Genomic DNA, 23,363 nt, shown 5'->3' with positions numbered 1-23,363 from the left:
GCAGAGAGGCTTTGGTCAGGAAAGCAAAGACACCCAGAGGCAGTGAGAGAAGCTGAGCTGTTTAATCACCTCCTTGGCCAGACTCAAGGCGGTGGCTGTCCCTGAACAACACACCTTGAAAGCCATTGAGAGCAGCTGGAGATGGAGTGGCAGCTGGAGTTAGAGGGTGGGGGTGGGAAGGGAGGGCTCCTGCGCCTGTCATCTGGCACTCCTGCCCCCAGGGCCTGCTTCAGCTCTGAGAGGTTCCTGGCTGGTCCCAGGGGTGAGGAACCAGAAGGCAGAAGGCGAGTGCCCTCGCTATGGTGGGAGAATGACCCTGAGGCAGGGGCAGTCACTCCCCACATGGCCTATGTTGAGGGTGCAGCACTGTCCGCACCTTGGTGAGGGACAGAGGCACAAGGCTGGGGAAAGAGGGGAGAAGTCGGCGGGGGTGGGAGAGGGGGTTGCCTGGGTCCCACCACCAGTCTGGAATTAAACAGCAGAAGAGAAGGGCTGCCCTTGGGAACACGGACTTGTCCCCAGTGACAGTTCCTGGTGATGGGTTGACCTTGGCAACAGACCCTAGCAGCAGGCAGTTGTCCTGACAAGAGGGTGGTCCCTGTTGACTGTCCCTGGCAGTTTCCTGAACGGAGGGAAGGAGCTGGCCTGGGACCTTGCCCCCAGCTACTTGTTCTTCTTGAAGAAGCTGAAGCGTTTTTCTCGCTCTCGTTCTCTGCCGTCTTTGCTGCGGAGCACAACAGGCCCCTCAGCCCCGACAGGTGACACTGGGGGCATGGTCATGGCCCGGGTCATGCCCCGGGTGGTGCTGGGCACCACCGGCTCTTCGGGCTCTCCAGAGGCAGAAGATGCAGTGGCAATGGCTGCGTTCACCACCCGTAGCCACGAGCTCATCTCTGCCTGTGGACGGAAAGACCCTTGGTCAGCTTTAAGGATGCTCCGCTGGGGTGGCCACGGTGGACAGCAGGGAAGTGTGAGAGGAGGAGGCAGAAAGTGAGCTGACTGTTTCATGCTATTAGGAGAATGCAGCCGGCTTAGACAGGGAGTGCGGCCTGGTGCGGCTGTCACACACATCCAGTCTTACCACAAAGGACGAGACCAGGAAAAAAAGGGAGGACGGGGAAGGAAGCGGAGTCTGCAGCTGGAGGGTTCTGGAATGGCACGGACAGAGAGGAACACGGAGGACAGCTCACCTCATCCTTGGCCTGGAATAAATATTCTTTTCCATCCTGTAAGCTGTTGGGAGAGAGAGGCCACAGGGCAGAGCTGAGAATCTGGATGTGCCAGGTCGCTGCTGGTGAGAGCGCAATCATGACCCAACACCGGGCTGGGACATCTGGCTGCAGCCCTCGGAGCCGGACCAGACATACTCTGCACATTCTTCAGTCTTCCCCGACTGCAGAAGCACATCCTTTCTGACTGGCCACAGAGGCAGGGGGAGCTCACTTCCACCCCAGCCTGGGCCTCCTGCTCCAGCTGCTTGCTGGCAGGCAGGGACAGCCCCCTGGAGGTCTTGCCAGATCCCTGCCTTTGGATTTCCCACCCTGGGTAATTTTTCACCTTGGCATCGGCAGCCATCAGGCCTGGGTCTCGGTTCTCCTGCTCCCCTTGGTGTGGAGACAACCAGAATCCCCGCCTCCCTCATCTACACTGTCCCCAAGTGGCTGGCCTGGTTACTCTACTCAGGGGTTCCTTACAGGAACTCCCCTCCCTCTGGACCCGACTCACGGCTCACCTGTGCCACTCCCAACTCTCCTCCCATCCCGAGAGCACTGTTCCCTGTTCCTACCCCAGCTTGAAGACGTGTTTGCGCTTTCGGTAATCAAAGGCGACACTGCCCTGGGCCCTGGCCAGGCTGACAGGCACTTCTCCGTGGTATGGCACCCCCGCACTGGCTGCCTTGGCATCCTTGTAAAAGCCGAGGCTCCCACGCCGCAGGACACAGTACACGTTCTGCCAGGACCTGCGAGGGACATGGTGCTGACTGGCTGGCCTCGGTGGCTCCTGCTACCCGGGGCCCTCTTGGGTATTCTAGGACTTCCAGTTCTGCTCCCATCTTTAGGCCATGGTCTTCACACCCTCTGGTCCACCCCTGAGGCCCTGCTCTGGTCCCAAGTCCTACCCTTTGCCCAGAAGATGTACTTTAAAGGGCATCCCTTCCTCTATCTGGGCAGAGGCTCTGGGGAAATCCCCTCTGAGGGCAGGCTCCGGAGAGGCTGTACCTGTTGGCAGCCTTCTTCCCGAAGGCCTCCATCTCTTGCTTGCGACACAGTACCCCCTCCATCTGCTCCTGGGCAGATGGCTCTGGGCCTCGAGGAGGCAGGGTGGCAGCGTGGGCTGACTCGGTGGACCTGCTCTGGGGCATCGCAGGTGGGGCCGCGCCCCGAGTCCGGGTCTGCCTGTCTCCCCGGGGCCCATTGGCTTCGTCTCCTGGGCCAGGTCCCTAGGGGGGAAATCAGTGTCAGTGTCAAAGGATGAGATGGGACATCCCTAACCTGGGTGCCAGGAAGCTCCGTGTCCAGGAGTTGGTCTTCCTGCCCCCAAGCTGCCTGTGAGCCTCTGCCCTCTCACATCCCATCCCCAGTACTCCCCCACCCCACTCACCACCCCTTCTGGACCCTTCGCCTCCCAGTTATCAACACCCACACTTGCAGGGGAACTCACTGGCCCTTCGGGGGAGCTGCTGTCCTCAAGTCTCTGTTGTCCCAGCAGGGGCTGCAAGAATAAGAATCTGTAAAAGGATATGCAGGGGTGGAGGGGCTATGACTCCGATGGGGGAACAGGGGACAGTGGGGTCACCTGTGAGGGCTCTCCATCTGTGCAGACTCCATTAACACTGGGGGCTTGTGTGGATGGTGGTGGCCGTAGCTGGGTTCTGGGATGACCAAAGACAACACAGGATCATTAGTCCCTGGGTGGCCTGGGCTCAGCCTCCTCCTCCTACCCCAGGCGTCCTGGCTCTCACCTGTCCCAGGTGGTGTCAGGAGCCATCTGGCCGCCCACCAGGTCCCCTGGAGGCACACTGGCTGTGGGTTCAGGAGCAGGCGGCTGTTTCCTTCGCTCCTCCTCCTCCCTCTTTCTCTTCCGCTCCTTCTCCCGCTCCTCTAGCTGCATTCAGCGTGTAGAAAGTCGCGTGTAAGAGGGCCAGGGAAATAGGGAGAGCTGAAATGTCTCAACTCTGATTTGATGAAATATGATAAAAGGAGAACAGAATTCGAGAAGACGGTGGGGACAAGAGACAAAATGGGAGAAGGTGTCTCAGCCTCACCCAGGGGAACTGACACCTCCTAAAGGTGTGGTGACAACGGCACGCTCAGCTCACATCTGGGAGCCACTGGTACAGTGGCAAGAGAGAAGACATGTCTTCTCCAAGCAGAAGCAAGCATGGGTTGGGGGAGCAGGTTGGGGGTGGGCATCTGGGGTCCTGTGTCCCTCACCGCAGTAAGCTTCTCTAGCGCACAGAATCGTTCCTCCCAGGCCACTGCTGACTTCTGGAAGGCCTCGTGCCGCTTGATAAGGCTCTCAACTTCATCAACCGTGCAACCCAGCTCAGCGCTGCGCACCAGCGGCTCCTGGCTGCAGAGCCAGGCCTCTGCCATCCCTGCATCTCTTCCAAACACGAGCACCTCCAAAACTGGTGGGATCAGGGGTCACAGGAAGATGGTGGGTCAGAGTGGCCACTGGCAGGGCACAGTGGCCATGGCAACCTCAAGAACAGGGACACAGAGAAAGCCACTGCCCCAGAGCTGTGCCAGGCAGCGCCAAGGTTGGACATCGTGAGTTTCACACCCAGGGTTCCTGGTCTCACCTACTCTGGAAACCACAGGGTGCAGAATGCCCCCCACTCCCCACAGCACCTGGGGTCCCCTCAGCAGCTCACCCAGCTGAAGCCAGTCCATCTTCTCCTGCCACTTCTCGGCCGTCTCCTGGCGCCGTGCCTGCAGCTGAGACAGCTTCTCTGAGATCTGGGGGGCAGAGATATGAGTTAGCACCAGGATGTGAGGTCTTTCCAGGGCCCCTGGGGAGTCACCCAGGGCGACAGATAATTTCTTTTTTTTTTTTTGAGACAGAGTTTCACTCTTATCGCCCAGGGAATGGTGCAATCTCAGCTCACTGCAACCTCACTGCCTCCCAGGTTCAAGCAATTCTCCTGCCTCAGCCTCCGAGTAGCTGGGATTACAGGCACCCACCACCATGCCTGGCTAATTTTTGTGTTTTTAGTAGAAATGGGGTTTCAGCATGTTTCATCACAGCCTAGCCACACAACCCTTGGAGGCCAGGCTGGTTTCGAACTCGTGACCTTAGGTGATCTGCCCGCCTGGGCCTCCCAAAGTGCTGGGATTACAGGCATGAGCCACCATGCTTGGTCCAGGACCAGTGATTTCTGATGTCAAAAGGCAGACGGTTCTCACATTTCCAGAATGCAAGAAACCCCTGAATGGCACTGAGGGGAGAGAATGAAAAATTTCTTGCAAAGAAAGAATGAGAGGAAGCAGAAAGCTGCCAAGAAGTCAGCGTTCAGCACTGCCCAGTGAGAATGGCCCGGCCACCCGGGCCTCACCCACCTCCTCGGCCGCATAGTGGCTCCTGGCCAGCAGCTCCTTCCCCATGTCGATGCAGGAGGAGAAGCGGTCCGCCCGGGCCTCTATCTCTGCCTTGATGCCTTGCTGGTTCTTGATGACTAGATCCGCGGAGGACACATCCCTGGGGGGAGGCAGAAACAGCATCATCTGCTGCCCACAGTCCCATCACAGCCCAGCCACACAACCCATGGAGGCCCCGGGCCCTAGGGTTCTCACCGGGGACGCTCCTGGGCATCCATCTGCAGGTTGACCTCATCCATCCAGAGCATCAGTTCCCGGACAGCCTTGAAGAAGCGGAACTTGTCCGTGGTGTCCAGCAGCAGCTGCCGGCGGGCGGCAGAGCTTCCCTGAAGCTGAGCCCAGGCCTCAGCCACGGCCTGCATGTGGCGGCCGATCTCCTCAGCCTTGTCTCCAGCATATGCCTTCTGGAGCCGGTGGCCATCGTCCTGCACCTGCTGGACCTGTGGGGCCCCGGGTCAGAGTCAGGCAGAGTGGGGGACTCCAAGGAGCCGCAGCCTGCCTCAGTTCTGGCTGCCACTCTCACCTCCTGCTCCCTGTCTCACAGCCAAAGCAGCAGGGGGAGGAGCCAGGGAGTGGGGGTGCTGGGAAAGATGAAGGCAGGTGCTTGGCCACACTCTGCCCTATTGGGTCTCATCTGGGAACCTGGGCTTAACTTGGGGAGGATCTGGAAAAGGGCCATTGGCCAGTTGAACTTTCAGAGGCCTGTCTAGGATGTTATGGACCTTGGAGATTGCTAGAACGAGACACTTAGCCTGAAGAGGGGATTCAGGCAGGGGCTGATGGGTTTTAGTGGTTGAGGGAAGGATCCATGCTTACTGAGTGTGGGCCTAGAGCTCAAGCCTGGGAAGCACCAACAGGCAGATTTAGCAGAGCATGAAGAGTCTCCTGGCCACTGGGAACCCCTGAAGACATCATGGGCTCTCAAGGGGGCTTGTCATTAAAAGTGTGAATGCAGTGGCTAGATGTCCCCTGCCAGAGATAGTTTCTTTCTTTTTGAGACAAGTTTCGCTCTTGTTGCCCAGGCTGGCGTACAGTGGTGTGTACAACCTCTGCCTCCCAGGTTCAAGTGATTCTCCTGCCTCAGCCTCCTGAGTAGCTGGGATTACAGGCATGCGCCACCAGGCCCAGCTAATTTTGTATTTTTAGTGGAGACAGGGTTTCTCTATGTTGGTCAGGCTGGTCTCAAACTCCCAATCTCAGGTGATCTGCCCTCCTCGGCCTCCCAAAGCGCTGGGATTACAGGCGAGAGCCACCGTGCCCAGCCAAACAGAGATGTTTCCTTGGAGCAATTTCCTCATCTCGAAATGGCCCTCCAAAGGGTGCCATCCTCCCAGCATCTCTGAGCTCTGCCCTAGCTCCTGGGAACGCTCCCCGGCATTTCCCCCTTGGCCTCCTCTAAGCCTCCCCCACCTCCGCATGCTTGGGTCAGACCTGGGCGCTGAGGGCCTGGATGTCGTGCTCGTAGGCACAGTGTCGGCGCTGTAGGGCCTCGGCAGCGTTGAGGTCGCGGCCAGTCCCGTCCGGAAGCTGCTGCTGCTTGTGCTGCACCCGCGCCAGGGCTTGGCGTGCCCCGTGCAGGAAGCGCTGCAGCTCGTATGCCGCGGCCAGCACCTGACCCCGCGTGTCCAGCAGCTCAAGCAGGTCAGCCCAGGCTTCGTTGAGACTGTCCTTCCACTCGGCCACAGTGGCCCGTGCGGCATGGCCCCCAGCAATGAGCCCATTGGCCAGTGCATTGGCGCTATCTACGCGCTCCTGACCGATGGTGCTTGTGTCCCGGGAGAACTCTCGGAATTTGTCTCGGAGCATCTGGTAGAGGAAGCAGATGGACAGACCATGCTGTGATGTTGGGGGATGTGGTCCCTGCCTGATGGGGCGAGTCCTCCACTCCAAACTCAGAACCCACCTCTCCCCGCTGGCCACGGGGCCGGGACAGGTTTCCCCCCGGTGGTTAAGGAGCAGGCATGGTTGCTTCCCACTGACCCTGTATTCGACAGGCGCCCTCCACCCCCGGCAAGGGGGTTTCGAGGTGCTTGGGACCCTCAGGCCTCAGACAAGAATCCCCTAACTATGGCCCATATTTCTGTACGACAGAGGCTCCATGCCCCCAAACCGTGGAGGGGATCATACCCCATTTTGTTGAATTCTGTTGAAAAGTGTGAGTGATAATTTCCTATTTGCCCTTGTCTCAGCTCAGCTTCATGTCCCCTTTCTGCACAATTCTTCAAATTGTGTGTGTGTGTGTGTGTGTGTGTGTGTGTGTGTGTATGTATTTAGAGATAGGGTCTTGCTCTGGAGTCCACTAGCGCAATCACTGCAGCGTCAACCTCCTAGGCTCAAGAGATCCTCCCACCTTAGCCTCCTGAGTAGCTGGGCCTACAGTCCTGCACTGCCGTGCCTGGCTAATTAAAAAACATTTTTTTTGTAGAGATGGGGGTCTCACTATGTTGCCCAGGCTGGTCTCAAACTCCTGAGCTCAAGTTATCCTCCTGCCTCAGCCTCCCAAGGTGCTAGGATTACATATGTGAGCCACCATGCCCAGCCTCTTCAAATCATATACCTCAAAATCAGGAGGGCAGTGCCTGCTTAGCCTGGTCTTGTCTTCTGGCCCCCCAGTGCTCTGCCTGCGACCAGCTCCTAGTCTCCCTGTGGGTCCTCCACTCTTCCCATGGCTGATCTGAGCTGGGTGCTCTCCCTACACTCACAGTCACATGCTCATAGTCCTGGCCCAGCTCGTGGGAGGCCGCCACGACCTCGCGCTCCTGGATCCACTGCTCTAGGTCATCCAGCTCGCGGCGGAGCTGGCACAGCCGGAGGTGCTCCTGCAGGCGCTCCCGCCGCTCTCCCGCCAGCTCCTTCAGGCCGGCATACAGCTTGTCCACCTGGGCTTGGCGGATGGATATCCGCGTGCTGCAGAAAGAGTGGGAGAGGCACTGTGGGACTTAGGGGTGTAGCTCTGACTTCCGGCCTGTTCTGTGGAGCCCTGTCCCTCAGGGCTCCCAACAGCTCGCCCACCCTGCACTCCAGCTTTCTAGGAGGCTCCATGCACACAGCACTGAAGGCTCCACATTCCCTGCACCTTCCTGTTCCTGCAGCCAGCTCCTCCCCTAGGCTGGGCCGGGCTGCCGCTGCACCCACCTCTCTGGGTGCTCATGGTCAATCATGTCCTGGCTGCTGGCTGCCAGCTGGTGGATGGTCTGCGCGTAGTCGGCCAGGGCTTGCTCCAGCACCTGGTGCTTCTTCACCTCTGCCTGGGCACTCAGCTCATCCTGGGGGAAGGGACGGTGGGAGGGGACAGTGGCATCAAGCAGCGGGTCGGGGGAGGGCAGAACTGGCCACATACACCAGGCTGTGTCCTGGCCCTCACCTTAGCCTTCTCCTGGCCCATCATGTGTAATTCCTGCTCGCCCATCCAGGCCTCCGCCTCAGCAGCATCACGGTAGAACTGCTGGGCTCGCAGGGCCTCCTCGAGTCGCTTCCCTCGAAGTTCCAGCTCGTGGCCCAGGCGTTTCCACATTTCCTGCAGCTGGGCCAGCTCTGGGCCTGCTGCTGCTGCACCTAGAGCACGCTGCCGCTCCCTCAGGTCCGCGATCCGGGGCTCATGGCCCTGAATCTCCTTCTGCAGAGTCTGCCCATGGCCACAGAAGAGAAAATGCTGAAAGGCCTGCCGCAGCCCCACATGCTCCTGGAGACCACCCTTCACCCCGTGCCTCTCTCCTTCCTGGGTCCTCTGCTCCCTCTCCTAGCTGGGGGTGCGATGGTAACACGCCTCAGCCCCCCAGCCCCCACTATGTCCCACTGAGAGGACCCACCCTCCTGAGGTGAGGAAAGACAGCCACTGAAGTCCAGGGTTACACTCAGCATTGAGGGGGCCCTGGTCTTAAGAAAAAACACACGTCCAAGTCTGGGGAGGCTCCTGGGAACTTCTCTTTTGCCTTCAGCCTCTGCCTCACCTGGTTTTTCTTCATGAGAAGCTGGACACTGGGTAGGTCCTTGCCATGCTCCATGGAGCTGGCCATGGGCAGCCGCTCTGTCACCCACAACTGGAAGAGGAAGAGGCGGTCAGTGGAGGCCCAGAGGGCAAGGCAAAAGCACCAGGGACTTTTAGTGGGAGTGGGGACACCTGGGGCTACCTCCATGTGTGTAGGGAACGGTCATCTCTGGTTCTGGGGGGCATCCCCAAGTCTCCCTAGAGGGGACATGGTCAATGCCAAAGAGAAGAGGGAACAGAGCCCTGCTGGCATCTCCCTGGCATTGAGGAGGGAGGCTGGAAAGCCACGTGGCTGGGGGCAGCTTGCTGTCCTTGGCCCCAGTGACTCACAATCTCATCCTCCACGTCCCGGTGGAACTGGTGCTGCTCGCGAGAAGCCTGCAGGCGCCGGCAGCGTTCCTGCATGGGCTGGCACAAGGCCCTGAACTTCTCTTCCACAGCCCTCGAGGTCCTCTCCACCTCCCCTGCACCCTGGTCCTCCTGGGCCAGCGCTTTGGCCTGGGCCTGAATTGCCTCCACCTCCTTCTCTCTCACAGCCATCTCCCATTCCAGCATCTGCAAACCGCCAGGAGGAAGGACATGTTAGCTCTGCATTTCCGCCTTCACGCCCAGCAGAGACACCAGTCTCTATCCAGCCCACTGTGGCTGCTTATCACTGCAGCTCACCCAGGGAGAGCATCCCCTCGTGGGCTGGATCAGTGGATCTCCAACTTTATACACACGAGAGTCCAAGGGCAGGGGGTGAAAGAATCTCTATTGGGTACTGTGCTTACTACATGGGTGATGGGTTCAGTTATGCCCCAAACTTCAGCATCACACAATATAACCTTATAACAAACCTGCACCCACACCCCCAAATCTAAAAGACTGAGATTTAAAAATCCAGGGTAGTGTGATAACTGTGCCCATTATCAACTCATTGTCTCTCCATCCCCAATCCATCGTGGCCCTGCTTTGAGACACTGGAACTGGTCCCTGAAAACATTCCTCCTTTGCCAGCGGGCACAATCTAGACCTTGTCAGCAGAGGGCGCTGGAGGGACACCACAATGCCTAGCAGATGAGGGGCGTGCCACGGTTCCAGCGTGTTTTCCTTCCTCCTACAGCAAAACTGTCCACAGTGCGCAAGAGATTCAGTGGCTCTGAACTCTCTGGCAAGTTTTGCTGTACTCCAGTGGCCACTTCCTGCTGGTCAGCCTTGGCTTGCTGGCTTCAGACCTGCTCTGGCCTGTGATACCCCAGCAAATTTCCAGGCCATTCAGTGGGCCTCTGCCCTCTCCAAGGAGGTTTGAGACTCAGCCATCTTGCTCCTTCCTGGAGGACTCCTCGACCCCAGAGGTGTCAGCTGCTCCCTACACTTCCCATTCTGCATTCTTTAGAGCTGGGACCAGTAAGTCCAGCCCACTGCCTAGCCTTATAAAGTTTTTATTGGACCACAGCTGCACCCCTTTTTAAAAATTTTTTTGAGACAAGTCTCACTCTGCCACTTAGGCTGGAGTGCAGTGGCACAGTCACAGCCCACTGCAGCCTCGACTTCCCAGGCTCAAGCAATCTTCTCACCTCAGCCTCCAGAGTAGCTGGGACTACAGGCACACACCACCACCACGCCCAGCTATTTTTTGTATTTTTTTGTAGAGATGGGGTTTTGCCATGTTGCCCAGGCTGGTCTCAAAGTCCTGGACTCAAGGGATCCGCCCACTTCGGCCTCCCAAAGTGTTGGGATTACAAGTGTGAGCCACCACACCTGGCCATACCCTTTATTTTACGTATAATCCACAGCTGCTTTTACCTTACAAGGGCAGAGGTGAAGGGCTGTGACATAGACCTTATGACCCACAAAGCCCCAAATATTTACTATCTGGCGCTTTACTGAAAAAATTTTCTAACCCCTGCTGTAGAGTTCTCTTTACCACCTTTTCCTAATTCATACTTCTTTTTTTTGAGACGGAGTCTCGCTCTGTCATCCAGGCTGGAGTGCAATGGCACGATCATGGCTCACTGCAACCTCTGCCTCCTGGATTCAAGCCATTCTCCTGCCTCAGCCTCCCAAATAGCTGGGATTACAGGCATGTGCCACCACACCCAGCTAATTTTTGTATTTTTAGTAAAGATGGGGTTTCATCATGTTGGCCAGGCTGGTCTTGAACTCCTGACCTCAAGTGACCCACCTGCCTCGGCCTCCCAAAGTGCCAGGATTACAGGTGTGAGCCACCGTGCCTGGCCTAATTAATATTTCTTTTTACTGAAGTTCTCATCTTCAAATTATTAGTGGGTCTGTCTCCTAACTCTAATCCTGACTGTGACATATTCCTAGAGATTCTGATACTGGCTGCCCAGAGAAATGACTCCGGGAAATGCTACTGAAGGTGTTATCTGCCAGGCCTTAGCTGGCCTCCCAAATCTTGAAAGCTTCAGACCCCTTCCTTTCTTCTGCTATTCACCATCCCCATCAAAGGCCCACAGCACACCTGCTGCTTCTTGAGCAGGATGTTGACGCTGGTGAGGTCCTTGCCGTAGTCATCCGAGTGTAGCTGGGCCTGCAGGCTCTCCAGCCAGCTCTCCAGGGCACAGCAGCTCTGGGCAAACAGCTCAGCTCGGTTGGCATCAAAGAGGCTGCGGGCCTTGGCTTGGGTGGTGGTCTCCAGCTCATCCCAGCGCCTGTGCAGGTCTCCCAGCTTCTCCGACACCAGGGCTTTCAGCTCTGGCTTCTCAAGAGTCAGCTCTCGCCCTTCCTGGAAGGCAAGACAGAGAACGTCAAAGTGCCCAAATTAGCTTGAACTTTAGAGGCTGAGAGCACGGGCAGTAGAGACCTGAAGTGTGGGCAATAATTCTAAGTCCTTGTGTGTTCTCATTGACATACTCTTCGCAGAGGTTTAAGATCCCTTCTAAACCGCTGTTCCCTTACCGCTGATGAACCCCACTCCTCCTTCAAGACCCAGCTCAAAGAGCATTTCAATGAGGAAGCCCTTGCAATCTCTCTTTAGTTTGGGTTCCTTGGTGCCTGCGGTTTCTGGCACCACACTGCACATTGACTTATTTGCCATCGTTTTGTATTTCTCAACTCATTACTCTTCACTTCATTGATAGCAAGTGAGTCCCACCTGGTTTCCCCACTTCCAGCTTTTCTGCTTGAGGATTTTTGCATCTGGGGTGGTGAGGGAAGTGTGCTCCCTTGAACTGTGTGGAAGGCAAATTGGAAGAGCCACGGAGTTAACGAGCCCAGAAGCAGCCCTCAACCAGTGAGACAGGGAGCTGATGGATAAATACGCAGCATCCAAGTGCTGTGGCTGTGCGGGTGCTGTGTTCTGTGTTTCATCTACACCCCCACAGAGTGCCCCATGAGGGTTGGGCTCCCGCTGCCCATGGGGGTAACTGGCATGACTTCTGTCCCTTCTCATCGCTCCATTCCCCTACTGATGCTTCCCGGGGTCACCTCCCTAGAATCATTACTTCTGGGTCTGCTTCTAGGGGAACACAAACCCAGACACTGCCTTCAGGCCATTTTGCAGGTGGCTGTGGCTGTCGGGATGAAGAGCATCAAAGGCTAGCACTGCCTGGGTAGCTTCACAACCTTAAGCACAATCCACACTTGGAAGCACACGCATGTGGTGGTCAGGGTGTTCCGGGCTTCTCTCCCACCTCTTCTTCCCTGGGGCCCTGCACACATTCTGTGCTGCTGCCAGACTCGCTCACCCCCTTGCTCCCAAACAGGCACTGCCTACCACTGGTTTTCTGCTTGGTTTTCTCTACCTGGAAACATCTTTTCCTCAATATCTCCACTTGTCCAAATTCTACTCATCCGCCATGGACTGCCCTGGATGTTGCTGCTTCTAGAATTTCCATATCTCCTCTCTCCTTATTCCCCAGGCTTCAGCAGGGCCACTCTCACAGCACTCATCAGATTCTTCTCTGGATTCTATTTAGCTACCTGCATATATGCCTCATATCCTGACTACAGCGTTATTCCTTCAGGGTGGAGCCTACCAGGGGATCCCTTTCGGACCCCATGCAGTGCCTAATACAATGCTTTGGATATAGTAGTACCAAGTAAATATTTGCTGAATGAATGGAAACAATTGAAAGCACACTGGTCTCCTTTTGTCCCAACCGTCATGCCCTTGGGGGAAGGAAAGTGTCTTTTCGTAGACCTTGCAGTGCCTCACAGACTGTTGAGCGCATACCATGTTCTGTAGGGATACTTGCGGAGCAGATATAAAACTTTATATGTCCTTGGCTCTTGAGGAAGAGCTAGGTGGAAGACCAAGAACCAGGGACAGTAAGACTCGAAAATAAGGACTGGCAGACTACATACAGCCCATGAGGTAATCTGGCCCACTGCCTGTTTTTACAAATAAAGTTTTACTGGGAAACAGCCATGTTCATTCATTCACCTATTTTCTGCGGCTGCTTTTGCACTACAACGACAGAGATGAGTAGTTGTAGCAGAAACTGTTTGGACTGCAAAGCCTCAAATATTGACCATCCAGGCCAAGCCCTTTCCAGACAAGGTTTGCAGAGCCCACTGAAGAGCGCCATCCTGCTTTGAACTCAGGAACAGTTATGGTGTTAAATCCAAGCTGCAGTTTGGCTACCTACTAATTTGTACTTTATCAAGGTTCTGGACTCACTGTCCCACTCTCTGTCTCCAACAAAGACGTTTGTTTCCCAGGCCATAACTTTCCACCGTGGAGCTGTGGCACCAGAAGCCCCACAGTCTCTAACCATGACGAAAACCACGTCCTGGAGCCAGGCCCTCCCCTGCACGGTGGGGGACTCTGCCGAGAGGCAGCCCCCACAGCACCACTCACCTTGTCCACCTTGTCCAGCCAGTCTTTGTTGGCAGCCAGCTCGGCCATGAACGCCTGGTGCTTCTGCCACTTGGTATGCAGGTTGCGGGCCTCGTCGTAGGACACGTCCTGGGCTGTTAGCATCTTCTCATCAATCCAGAGCTTCAGCTGGACCAAACGTAAAACAGGGACAAAGGAGAGGGGGCATTTCCAAGGGAGGGGAGAGGGGGGCATAAAAGCAGGGCCACAGTGAGCCAGGAGAAGTGGGCACCTTGGGAAGAAGCATGAAGGGGCTCACAGTCTCTGGTGACCTTGTGCTGGACTTATTCTAGGCTCAAGGTGGGAAAGAGATGGCTAGGGAATATCCCGGAGCCCCAGGGAGCCTCACCTCGTGACAATCTTGCAGGAAATGCTGCTGCTCCCGGTTGTCCCGAAGACGGCCCAGAAACTGCTGTGCTGCGTCTTGATTCTTCCTGTGCCTGGAATGACACCCTCTTGTGAAACCCTGGAATTTGCTGTAAAAGGGCTGTGACCCTTTGGCTAACCTAGGGGCCTCCATTTCTTCTAGGGGAATAACGCCTTCCAGGAGCACGAGGTTACCCAGGAATCCTGACTTCCTTTTGGCCCTGGTTGGGGGTAGAACCTCCCAGCCCTCTCCAACCACTTGGTTCTTCCCCTCTACTTCTCCGTCAGCTCCTACCCCATCTGTGCGTTTCCTGTGCCACATTCATCTTTGAGGCCACCCTGTTTCCCAGATTTCCCCCAGGACCCCTAATTCATGGACCGCCTCATCAGACCTCCTCTCAATGGAGTCTGCCTTTTCCCGAATCTTGTCGGCATGGATGTTGCCTTCAGACACCAGCTGGCGCCCAGCCTCCAGGAGCCCGTGGATCCGTTCCCCATTGGCATCCATGGTGCTCATGAAGTCCTCCAATTTTTTAATGGCAGCATCAGCAGCCTGGAGTGTCCCTGGCATCTCCGTGTGAGACAGAACATATTCCTGCGTGGGAGCGGTGACATTCAGCTCATTTTCCCCAGCACAATTCACCCCCTTAGGAGGGACCCACCCAGGGGCAAATCTGAGAGGTAGGGGCCAACCCACAGACAGGGAGGGTAGCCAGGAGAACTCTGAAGACAGGGAGGCTGCCAGCCAGTGTGGGAGTCTCAGAAAGTCACAGGGAAGCTGGGTGGGAAGGACTTTCCACTCCCCAGCCCAAATCCTGTTCTATCTCACTTCTAGCTCCTGATTCCATTTCTTTAACAGTTACACGACAAACTGGGTTTTCTATTTCTTCTAAAGTCAATTTTAGTAAATTATATTCACATTTTTTTCATTCCCATTTTTCTTTCTTTTTTCCTTTTCTTTTGTGAGACAGGGTCTCATTCTATGGCCCAGGTTGGAGTGCAGTGGTATGATCATAGCTCACTGCAGCCTCAAACTCCTGGCTCAAGTGATCCTCCAGCCTCAGCCTCCCCAGTAGCTGGGACTACAGGCATGCATGACCATGCCCAGCTAATTTTTTTTTTCTTTTTGTAGAGATGGGGGTCTCACTATGTTGCCCAGGCTGGTCTCAAACTCCTGAGCTCAAGTTATCCTCCTGCCTCAGCCTCCCAAAGTACTGGGATTACAGGTATGAGCCATCCTGTCTGGCTCCCATTTTTCTTTATAAAAAATTCTTCTATTTTCTTAAATTTTTTTTTTTTTTTTGTAAAGACAAGGTCTTGCCATGTTGCCCAGGTTGGTCTGGATATTCTCAGCCTCAAGTGATCCTCCCACTTTGGCCTCCCAAAGTGCTGGGATTTCAGGCCTGAACCACTGCACGGCCCCGTTTTGCTAACATGTCCTTCCTGCCCATCCCGCTCCTTCACATTTCCCCGGGTCCCTACTTTGCTCTTCCTCCTGGTTGGGACTTTGCCTGGACTTTCACCTGGCTGCTGAGTACGCCCTCAGCCTGACGAGCATCCCGCAGGAATCCCTGGAAGCCGTGGGCCTGGGCCAGGCGACTTTGCCGGCTCTCCCACATTCGGCCCAGCTCCTCCCAGCCAGTTCCCAGGGCCTCCAGTCGCTGTCGTAGGAAGAGGCACTGGGGGTCAGCCTGGTCCCGGGTCACCTCCTCGCCCAGGGCTCGCAGCCGGCTGTACTCGCTCTGGGCCCGCTCCACCTCTCCCCGCAGGGCTGCATGTTGGGCCAGGAGGGCCTCTGCCTCAGGCAGGGTGGCTGGCCCTTCTTCAGAGGCCACAGCAGTCTGAGTACGGCCTAGCCAGGCCTGGAAGTCATCCAAGCTGCGCAGGAAGTCCTGCAGCCGCCGCGCCTCCCCCAGCGACTCTTCTCGACGCCGCATGGTGGCCCTGAGGTCCTCCCAGCCGGTCTGCACCTCTCTGAGCCGGGCGTTGATGGCCGCTGCCTGAGCGGGATGGCCGGCAGCCAGGGCATTTGCCTCTCGAGTCAGTTCACCGACCCGGGAAGCAATGGCCTCCAGGTCCCGCTCCGTGCCAGCCAGCTTGCGCTGCAGGGCCAGCACCCCAGCCAGATCGTTGCCTAGGCCCTGGGTGGACTCGATGACCTTGGTCTTCTCTCTCATCCAGGCCTGGGTCTCCGTACACTCTAAGTGGTAGTTCTGGATGCTCAGGGCTGAGGTCAGAGCTGCCTTCTTACCGTCTGCCAGGGACCGAAACTGCTGCCACCTGAGAGCAGGGGGAGGGTTCAGCTTCCTGCCCTGGCCAGGCCTATTTGGAAGCTTCTTCCCTGCTTCTCTCTCCCTTGGTATCTCCCCTTGACTCCTCCCTTTCTGGCCAGCAGCTGCTTCAGACTACCTTGACTCCCTCTCTCGTCTCTTTGATCCTTTTTCCTTTCCCAACGTATTCCAGACTGGTTTGCTTCCTCCTTGGTAGCCACTCTGCCAGGCTCTACAAAACCTGCCTCCCACTGCCATCCCCATTGCTTCATTTCTCTGTCAGTTTCCCAGTCCTGCCCTTCCAAGCCCACCTGTGGTTGAGCTGCTCCTGGGTGTTGACAATGCGGTCCTTGCCTGGGGGGCTGGCCTTCAGTAACTGCTCGGCAACGTCATTCACCGCGGTGATTTGTGCTGCAAGGGTGTTCATTTCAGGCTCCAGGGTCTCAAACCTGAGAGGGTGGAAGAGTCAGGTGTGAACTGTGGGAGGCAGCACTGTGCCCAGTCTACCTAAGTCCACCTCTCTTAGACACCCAGGAGGGTGTCTCCTTCACCAGGAGGCTTATCTGCAGGAGTCTCTGTGCCTCTCAGCCTATGAGGTTCATAGTATCTGTGGGTCAAGGGAGGAACCCCCAACTCCCCCAAAACAAGCAGAATAACTATTATCGCTAGAACTGCTCAAAAGATGGTGAAAGGTAAAGGTCAGGAACATACACACAAGTCAAACTAGACCCTGGCATGGGGCCAACCCTTTTTTGGATCCTCTGAGCCTCCTGGGACTTCCCGCTTAGCTGCCTATCTGGGTCTCATCCCACTAATATGTGTTAGAAAATGAAGTAATAACCAAAAATATTGGTCTGGGTGATGAAAATGTGAAGGATAACTTCTTCCAGGGACATTTTATGTTTTGTTTTTGTTTTTGAGACGGAGTCCCGCTCTGTCACCCAGGCTGGAGTGTAGTGGCGTGATCTTGGCTCACTGCAACCTCTGCCTCCTGGGTTCAAGCAATTCTCTGCCTCAGCCTCCTGAGTAGCTGGGATTATAGGTGCCCGCCACCATGCCCAGCTAATTTTTGTATTTTTAGTAGAGATGGGGGTTTCACTATCTTGGCCAGGCTGGTCTTGAACTCCTGACCTCATGATCCACCCTCCTCAGCCTCCCAAAGTGCTGGGATTACAAGTGTGAGCCACCTCGCCTGGCCGGCATTTTATGTTCTAATAGGGCAGGGTTTGCAAATGTTTTCTGTAAAGGGCTCAACAGTAAATATTATAGGCGTCATGAGCCATGCAGCTGCTGCAGCAACTATTCAGCCCTGCTGCTGTAGCCTGAAAGTAGCCACGGGCGATATGCAAAGAGTGTAGCTCTCTTCCAATAAAGCAGAAACAGGCAGCAGGCTGGATTTGGCCCAAGGGTTGTAGTTTGTTAACCTCTACATTAGGATACCTTGAAAACTAAAAAAAAAAATCTTTAATTACATTTTTATTTTTATTTATTTATTTATTTTGAAACAGGGTCTTACTCTGTCACCCAGGTTGGAGTGCAGTGGCATGATCTCAGCTCACTGCAGCCTCGACCTCTGGGCTCAAGCAATCCTCCTGCCTCAGCGTCCCCAGTAGCTAGGACTACAGGTGCCCACCACCATGCCTGGCTAATTTAAAAAAAAAAAATGTGTAGAGGTGGAGTCTATGTTGCCCAGGTTGGTTATGAACTCCTGGACTCAAGTGATCCTCCTGCCTTGGCCTCCGAAAGTGCTGGGATTACACGTGTGAGCCACCAGGCCCAACCTAATTACATTTTTTTAAACACCAGGAAATTTGATTATACATTGATCATAGATCATATCAAGAAATTCCTAATTTTGGCTGGGCACGGTGGCTCAAGCCTGTAATCCCAGCACTTTGGGAGGCCGAGATGGGCGGATCGCAAGGTCAGGAGATCGAGACCATCCTGGCTAACATGGTGAAACCCCGTCTCTATTAAAAAATACAAAAAAATAGCCGGGCGAGGTGGCGGGCGCCTGTAGTCCCAGCTACTCGGGAGGCTGAGGCAGGAGAATGGCGTAAACCCGGGAGGTGGAGCTTGCAGTGAGCTGAGATCCGGCCACTGCACTCCAGCCTGGGTGACAGAGCGAGACTCCGTCTCAAAAAAAAAAAAAAAAAAAAAAAAAGAAATTCCTAATTTTGCTCTATGTGATAATGGTTCTATAAATTTTTTTTAAGATTTATTATTGAATAAATGATTTGAAGATTTATTCTGTAAATAAAGCTATTTTAGTGTCTCTGTCTAAAAGGCTTATAACTTCAAAGCCTCAGCTATTTTAAGTCCACACAGACGGCCGGGCGCGGTGGCTCAAGCCTGTAATCCCAGCACTTTGGGAGGCCGAGGCGGGCGGATCACGAGGTCAGGAGATCGAGACCATCCTGGCTGACACGGTGAAACCCCGTCTCTACTAAAAAATACAAAAAACTAGCCGGGCGAGGTGGCGGGCGCCTGTAGTCCCAGCTACTGGGGAGGCTGAGGCAGGAGAATGGCGTGAACCCGGGAGGCGGAGCTTGCAGTGAGCCGAGATCCGGCCACTGCACTCCAGCCTGGGCGACAGAGCGAGACTCCGTCTCAAAAAAAAAAAAAAAACAACAAAAAAAAAGTCCACACAGACAATTTCAAAATAATATATCGTAGGTACGAATGCTTCCTTGTATTTCTTAAAGGGTGCACCCTGAAGAATGTAGGAGGGACATGCTAATATTGGGGATTTGATTTTTAAAAGGGCAGAGAATCAAATAAAGCAAGATATTGGCAATGATTGAATCTGGGTGATGGGTAAAGAGAGGTTTGCGGTGAAATGTCTCTACTTGTGAGTATGGTTAACATCTTTTGTTAAAACTAGAAACGGACAACCATTAAGACTCAAAGGGGTGAGGCAGGCAGTTTATGGAGGGACTCACCACCCACATCCTGGCCCCCACCCTGCCTCCCAAGGCCAGTCCCACTGGGAGCCTGAGGGGCCTACCTCTGCTGCACCACCTCCAGGTCCTCCAGGCGCTCAGGCAGGGCCAGCCCGTTGAGCCACTGCTCCTTCTCCTCCACCCAAAGCCCGCAGGCCCCGGCCTCGCTGAGCATGGTATAGAGCGCTAGGGCTGCCTCCAGGGCCCGAGCTCGCTTGCCTGCCCGGGCCTGCAGCTCCTCGTAGTGCCGCTCCAGGGTGGGCACCCGACCCTGCACCTCGGGCGTGCGGCTCAGTGCGGGAGGCAGGGCTGCTGCCTGTTCCCTCAAGGCGTCCAGGGTTGGCCGGTGGCTTCGGATCTCCTCCTCCAGGGCCCGATGCTGCCTGGCTAGAGCCTGCGTGGAGAACTCGTCGTGACCCAGCTCGGGGCTGGACACCAGGCGCAGTGCGTCTACCAACCAGGCCTCCATGTCGTTTGCATCGGCCTGGAACTGGTAGAGGCTGGCAGCTTGGGCCAGCCGCTGGGCACGCTCCTCGGCCAGGGCCTCTAGCCGCTCCCACTGGGCTTGGAGCTCAGCTGCACGGGCAGAGGCCTGGCTTGCCCCAGGGTGACCCTCGGCCACCAACTGCTGGCCCTGCTCCAAGGTGAGCTTCAGGGGCCCCAGCCGGCCGCTCATCTCACCCCGCAGGGCTGTGTGCTTGTTGAGCAGGCGGAGGACACCGGTCAGGTCCCGGCCCGTGTCGGCTGAGGCCAGGAGGTGCTGCTGCTCCCGCACCCAGGCCTCAGCTTCGCCCACCTCCCAGAGGAAACGCCAGAGCCGCCGTGACTCCTCCAGCCGGGCCCGCCGCGCCGCTGCCAACTCGCACAGTGCCTCATAGCTCTGCTCTAGCTTGGCTACCCGCTCTGACACCAGCTGCGGGTCGCAAGGTCTATACTCTGAGAAAGTCACAGGAGAGGGTCAGAGCTGCAATCCAGCCCTCCGGCTGCTCCCTGCCACCACACTCTCTTGGGCTTCCCACCTTGGCTCTAGCTCAGTCACCATCGTTTGGTCACCATCTTTCCTGTCCCCAGGTTTCCCAACCCTTCTACCTTGGCTCTTGATGTGCTCCTTCCCAGCCCCTCCCTCTCCAGTGCCTTTCCCGACTTTTCACCTTTCCCTGGGTTGCAGAAGCGCAGGGCAGAGGCGCTGACGGCCCGCACCCTCTCGGCCTGCACGGCGATGTCTGCCTCCACCAGCTCGTGCAGCTGCAGCAGGTCCTCCACTCCTGTCAGGTGCTTGCCCAGGTCCTGAGACTGCAGCCGGCCCTGCCAGGCACACATGGAGTTCGGATGCCCGCCTGAGCACGCACGCGCTAACCTGCCGTGTTTTCCTTCCAACCTCTCTGTGGCTCCAGGTGTTGCACCCAGGTGAGAAACCTGCTTACTCACACACACTGAGATACCCCAGTTCTGCTCTGGCACCCCGACCTCCTTATCCTTATCCTTAACTCCCCTGCTGTGGAACAATGTTCTAACTAACTCCTGCTCTTAGAAGCTTTGCTGTGACTAACCTTCTTAGCCTCAGAATCACTGACACCCTCCTGTCACCACTGCTCTGCCCCTGCACCCAGCAGCCTTCCTTCCACATCTTTCCCCAATCCACCCTCCTGGCCGCTGCCCGCCTGGGAGATGGCAGCAACCCTAACAGGTCTTGCTCTCATGCTGCCTGCCCACAGGCCTTCTTCAGAGTAGCCAAAGTGACCTTTTTACAAACGTAAGGTACAATGAAGTCTCTATGCCTCTCAAAACCTTTTAATCACTTTCTTTCTTTATTTTATTTTTTATTTATTTTTTTTTTGAGACGGAGTCTGGCTCTGTTGCCCAGGCTGGAGTGCAGTGGCCGGATCTCAGTTCACTGCAAGCTCCGCCTCCCAGGTTCACGCCATTCTCCTGCCTCAGCCTCCCGAGTAGCTGGGACTATAGGCGCCCTCCACCTCGCCCGGCTAGTTTTTTGTATATTTTTAGTAGAGATGGGGTTTCACCGTGTTAGCCAGGATGGTCTCGATCTCCTGACCTCGTGATACACCCGTCTCAGCCTCCCAAAGTGCTGGGATTACAGGCTTGAGCCACCGTGCCCGGCCTCTTTCTTTATTTTTTGAGATGCAGTCTTGCTCCCGTCATGCAGGCTGGAGTGCAGTGGCGCAATCTTGGCTCACTGCAACCTCCACCTCCCGGCTTTAAGCAATTCTCCTTCCTCAGCCTCCTGAGTAGCTGGGATTACAGGCGTGTGCCACCATGTGTGGCTAATTTTTATATTTTTACTAGAGACGGGGTTTTGCCATGTTGGCCAGGCTGGTCTCGAACTCCTGACTTCAGGTGATCCACCCACCCTGGCCTCCCAAAGTCCTAGGATTACAGGTGTGAGCCACCTTGCCTAGCTGTGGTGTTTTTTTTTTTTTTTTTTTTTTTTTTTTTTTTTTTGAGACTGAGTCTTGCCCTATCACCTAGGCTGGAGTGCAGTGGTGCAATCTCAGCTCACTGCATCCTCCGCCTCCTGGGTTCAAGCGATTCTCCTGTCTCAGCTTCCTGAGTAGCTGGGACTACAGGCGCCCACCACTGCACCCGGCTAATTTCTGTATTTTTATAGAGATGGGGTTTCACCATGTTGGCCAGGCTGGTCTTGAACTCCTGACCTCAAGTGATCGCCCACCTTGGCCTCCCAAAGAGCTGGGATTACAGGCGTGAGCACCGTGCCCGGCCCCTTCAAATCACTTTAAAGGATCCGTGTTACTTTGAATAAAATCCAAACTCCCTGACCAGGCCTGTAAGACCCTAATGGGCTGGCTGTGCCCTCCCAAATCTCAGTCCACGGTCCCCACTCCTCATGCTCACAGCCCACCGGCTTTCCTTCTGATCCTGAACACACCATGCTGGTCTGGGCCGAGGGCCTGCGCCGGCTCTTCCTTCTACCTGGAACGTTCTCTCCTGAGAGCTCTCTGTGCTGTTCTTGGCAATATTCTGGTCTCGGCTTAAATGGCATTTTCTCAGAGGCCTTATCTGACCAGCCCCTCACGCCGCCCTGTTCCAGATTCATCAATGGTTTTATGGCCCCTGCTCTTTTGTTTATGGAAAGGTCCGTGGGTTTTGTCATCAGCCTCCTCCATCTAGAACATGAACCCCGTGTGGACAAGGCCCTGTTTCCTTTGTTCACTGCTATTGGGGACAGGGCCCTGTGCTGGTTCACACTCCACAGAGACTGGCCGAGCAGACAGGCAAACGCACCCACTGTGGGGCCCCCTCAACTCTTGATCACCTGTATCCCACCCAGCACGCCTCACTGATACCTTCATCTCTTCCATCCAGTCCATGAGGTAGAGCAGGTCCTGGAACACCTTCTGCAGCTCCAGGTTGAGGAGGAGCCGCTCCCGCCGGGCGGCCACCATCTGCCGCAAGAAGTCCCAGAGCCGTGCCACGTTGTGCTGCCGAGCGGCGATGCGCTTGATGTCGTGGTAGCGCTCGGCGGCCAGCTCTGCAGCCACGGCGTCCACCGCCTGCACCCGGCCGCTGTAGGCCACGATGTCCGTCTCAATGGCTTCGTGCTTCCGTACTGCTGCCTCGACAGCTGCCAGCTCCAGCCCAAAGTTGTCCTGTGTCGGGGACAGGGAGAGGAGGTGTGGGGACCAAGGGACAGTGCCTCTGCCGGTTCCTCTGTCCTGCAGAGCACTTGGGCTGCAAGATCCCAGCTCCATGTGGTGGCTCTAAGTTCCCTCTCTACCCCACCCCCATCCTCTTTCACCAACGCTCTCTTCTGTCCCAGCCTCTGGCCCCTTGCTCCCGGACCTCTAGGCCTTTTTACCCAGGTGGCTGATTTCGTGTTTCATGGTCTCTCCAACCCGTGGGGCTTCTTATCCACCACTGTCTCTCTCCCAGTTCTGACCAGCCTAAGCATCCTAGGAGCCTCCAGTCCTACCTGGGACACGAGGCGCTGGTTCTCGCTGAGCCAGGTCTCCCGCATAGCAGCCTTGCGGTCGAAGCGGGCGGCCAGCTGCTCCAGCTTCTCCTGGCGGATGAGCTCGGTGCGCAGGGCCAGCTCACGCTCGTGCTCCGCCTTCTCCAGCCGCTCCCAAGCCTGTGGGGTGGGGACAGAGTCAGTGGAAGGGACAGGGCAGGGAGGGCTCAGTAGGGCTGGAGGCACATGGTAAGTCCCATGGAAGCTCGGTCTAGTGGATCCGTGGAATGCAGTGGGTGAGACGCCTGGGCATGGAAACAGGAAAGAGGGCAGCGCTGGGAGTCTGTGAAGCTATGTAGAAGCTTCTGGAAAAGGACTGAAGGGAGCGGGAACAGTGGAAACCATCTGATTCCTTTGTGTTGGCAGGACTGTGTGCGAACCTT

At 56.0% G+C, this 23,363-nt stretch overlaps 1 protein-coding gene across 5 annotated transcripts in view; it reads right to left on the bottom strand.

The window, feature by feature from the left end:
* Nucleotides 1–46: 46 nt before the first annotated feature.
* SPTBN2 (spectrin beta, non-erythrocytic 2) overlaps nt 47–23,363 on the bottom strand; it is a 44,730-nt gene continuing 21,413 nt past the window's right edge. For all 5 annotated transcript variants that reach the window (XM_005577127.4, XM_005577126.4, XM_045372177.2 and 2 more), the window contains 27 exons: nt 22,942–23,100; nt 22,316–22,618; nt 20,144–20,297; nt 19,058–19,928; nt 16,362–16,499; nt 15,304–16,060; nt 14,173–14,375; nt 13,764–13,854; nt 13,397–13,543; nt 11,057–11,320; nt 8,920–9,144; nt 8,552–8,641; nt 7,966–8,226; nt 7,737–7,867; nt 7,304–7,508; nt 6,033–6,407; nt 4,797–5,041; nt 4,563–4,701; nt 3,878–3,962; nt 3,435–3,631; nt 2,963–3,105; nt 2,797–2,872; nt 2,662–2,712; nt 2,220–2,440; nt 1,787–1,960; nt 1,191–1,233; nt 47–897 (listed from right to left, as the gene is read on the bottom strand). In XM_005577127.4, coding sequence (XP_005577184.3) covers nt 664–897; nt 1,191–1,233; nt 1,787–1,960; nt 2,220–2,440; nt 2,662–2,712; nt 2,797–2,872; nt 2,963–3,105; nt 3,435–3,631; nt 3,878–3,962; nt 4,563–4,701; nt 4,797–5,041; nt 6,033–6,407; nt 7,304–7,508; nt 7,737–7,867; nt 7,966–8,226; nt 8,552–8,641; nt 8,920–9,144; nt 11,057–11,320; nt 13,397–13,543; nt 13,764–13,854; nt 14,173–14,375; nt 15,304–16,060; nt 16,362–16,499; nt 19,058–19,928; nt 20,144–20,297; nt 22,316–22,618; nt 22,942–23,100 — 5,982 coding nt within the window. In that variant the 3' untranslated portion in view covers nt 47–663. The remainder of the gene's footprint in view (nt 898–1,190; nt 1,234–1,786; nt 1,961–2,219; nt 2,441–2,661; nt 2,713–2,796; nt 2,873–2,962; nt 3,106–3,434; nt 3,632–3,877; nt 3,963–4,562; nt 4,702–4,796; nt 5,042–6,032; nt 6,408–7,303; nt 7,509–7,736; nt 7,868–7,965; nt 8,227–8,551; nt 8,642–8,919; nt 9,145–11,056; nt 11,321–13,396; nt 13,544–13,763; nt 13,855–14,172; nt 14,376–15,303; nt 16,061–16,361; nt 16,500–19,057; nt 19,929–20,143; nt 20,298–22,315; nt 22,619–22,941; nt 23,101–23,363) is intronic.

The sequence above is a fragment of the Macaca fascicularis genome, chromosome 14, assembly GCF_037993035.2.
Source record: "Macaca fascicularis isolate 582-1 chromosome 14, T2T-MFA8v1.1".
Lineage (NCBI taxonomy): Eukaryota > Metazoa > Chordata > Mammalia > Primates > Cercopithecidae > Macaca > Macaca fascicularis.
Note: the sequence above shows the minus strand (reverse complement) of the source record. Positions and strands in the feature narration are given on the sequence as shown.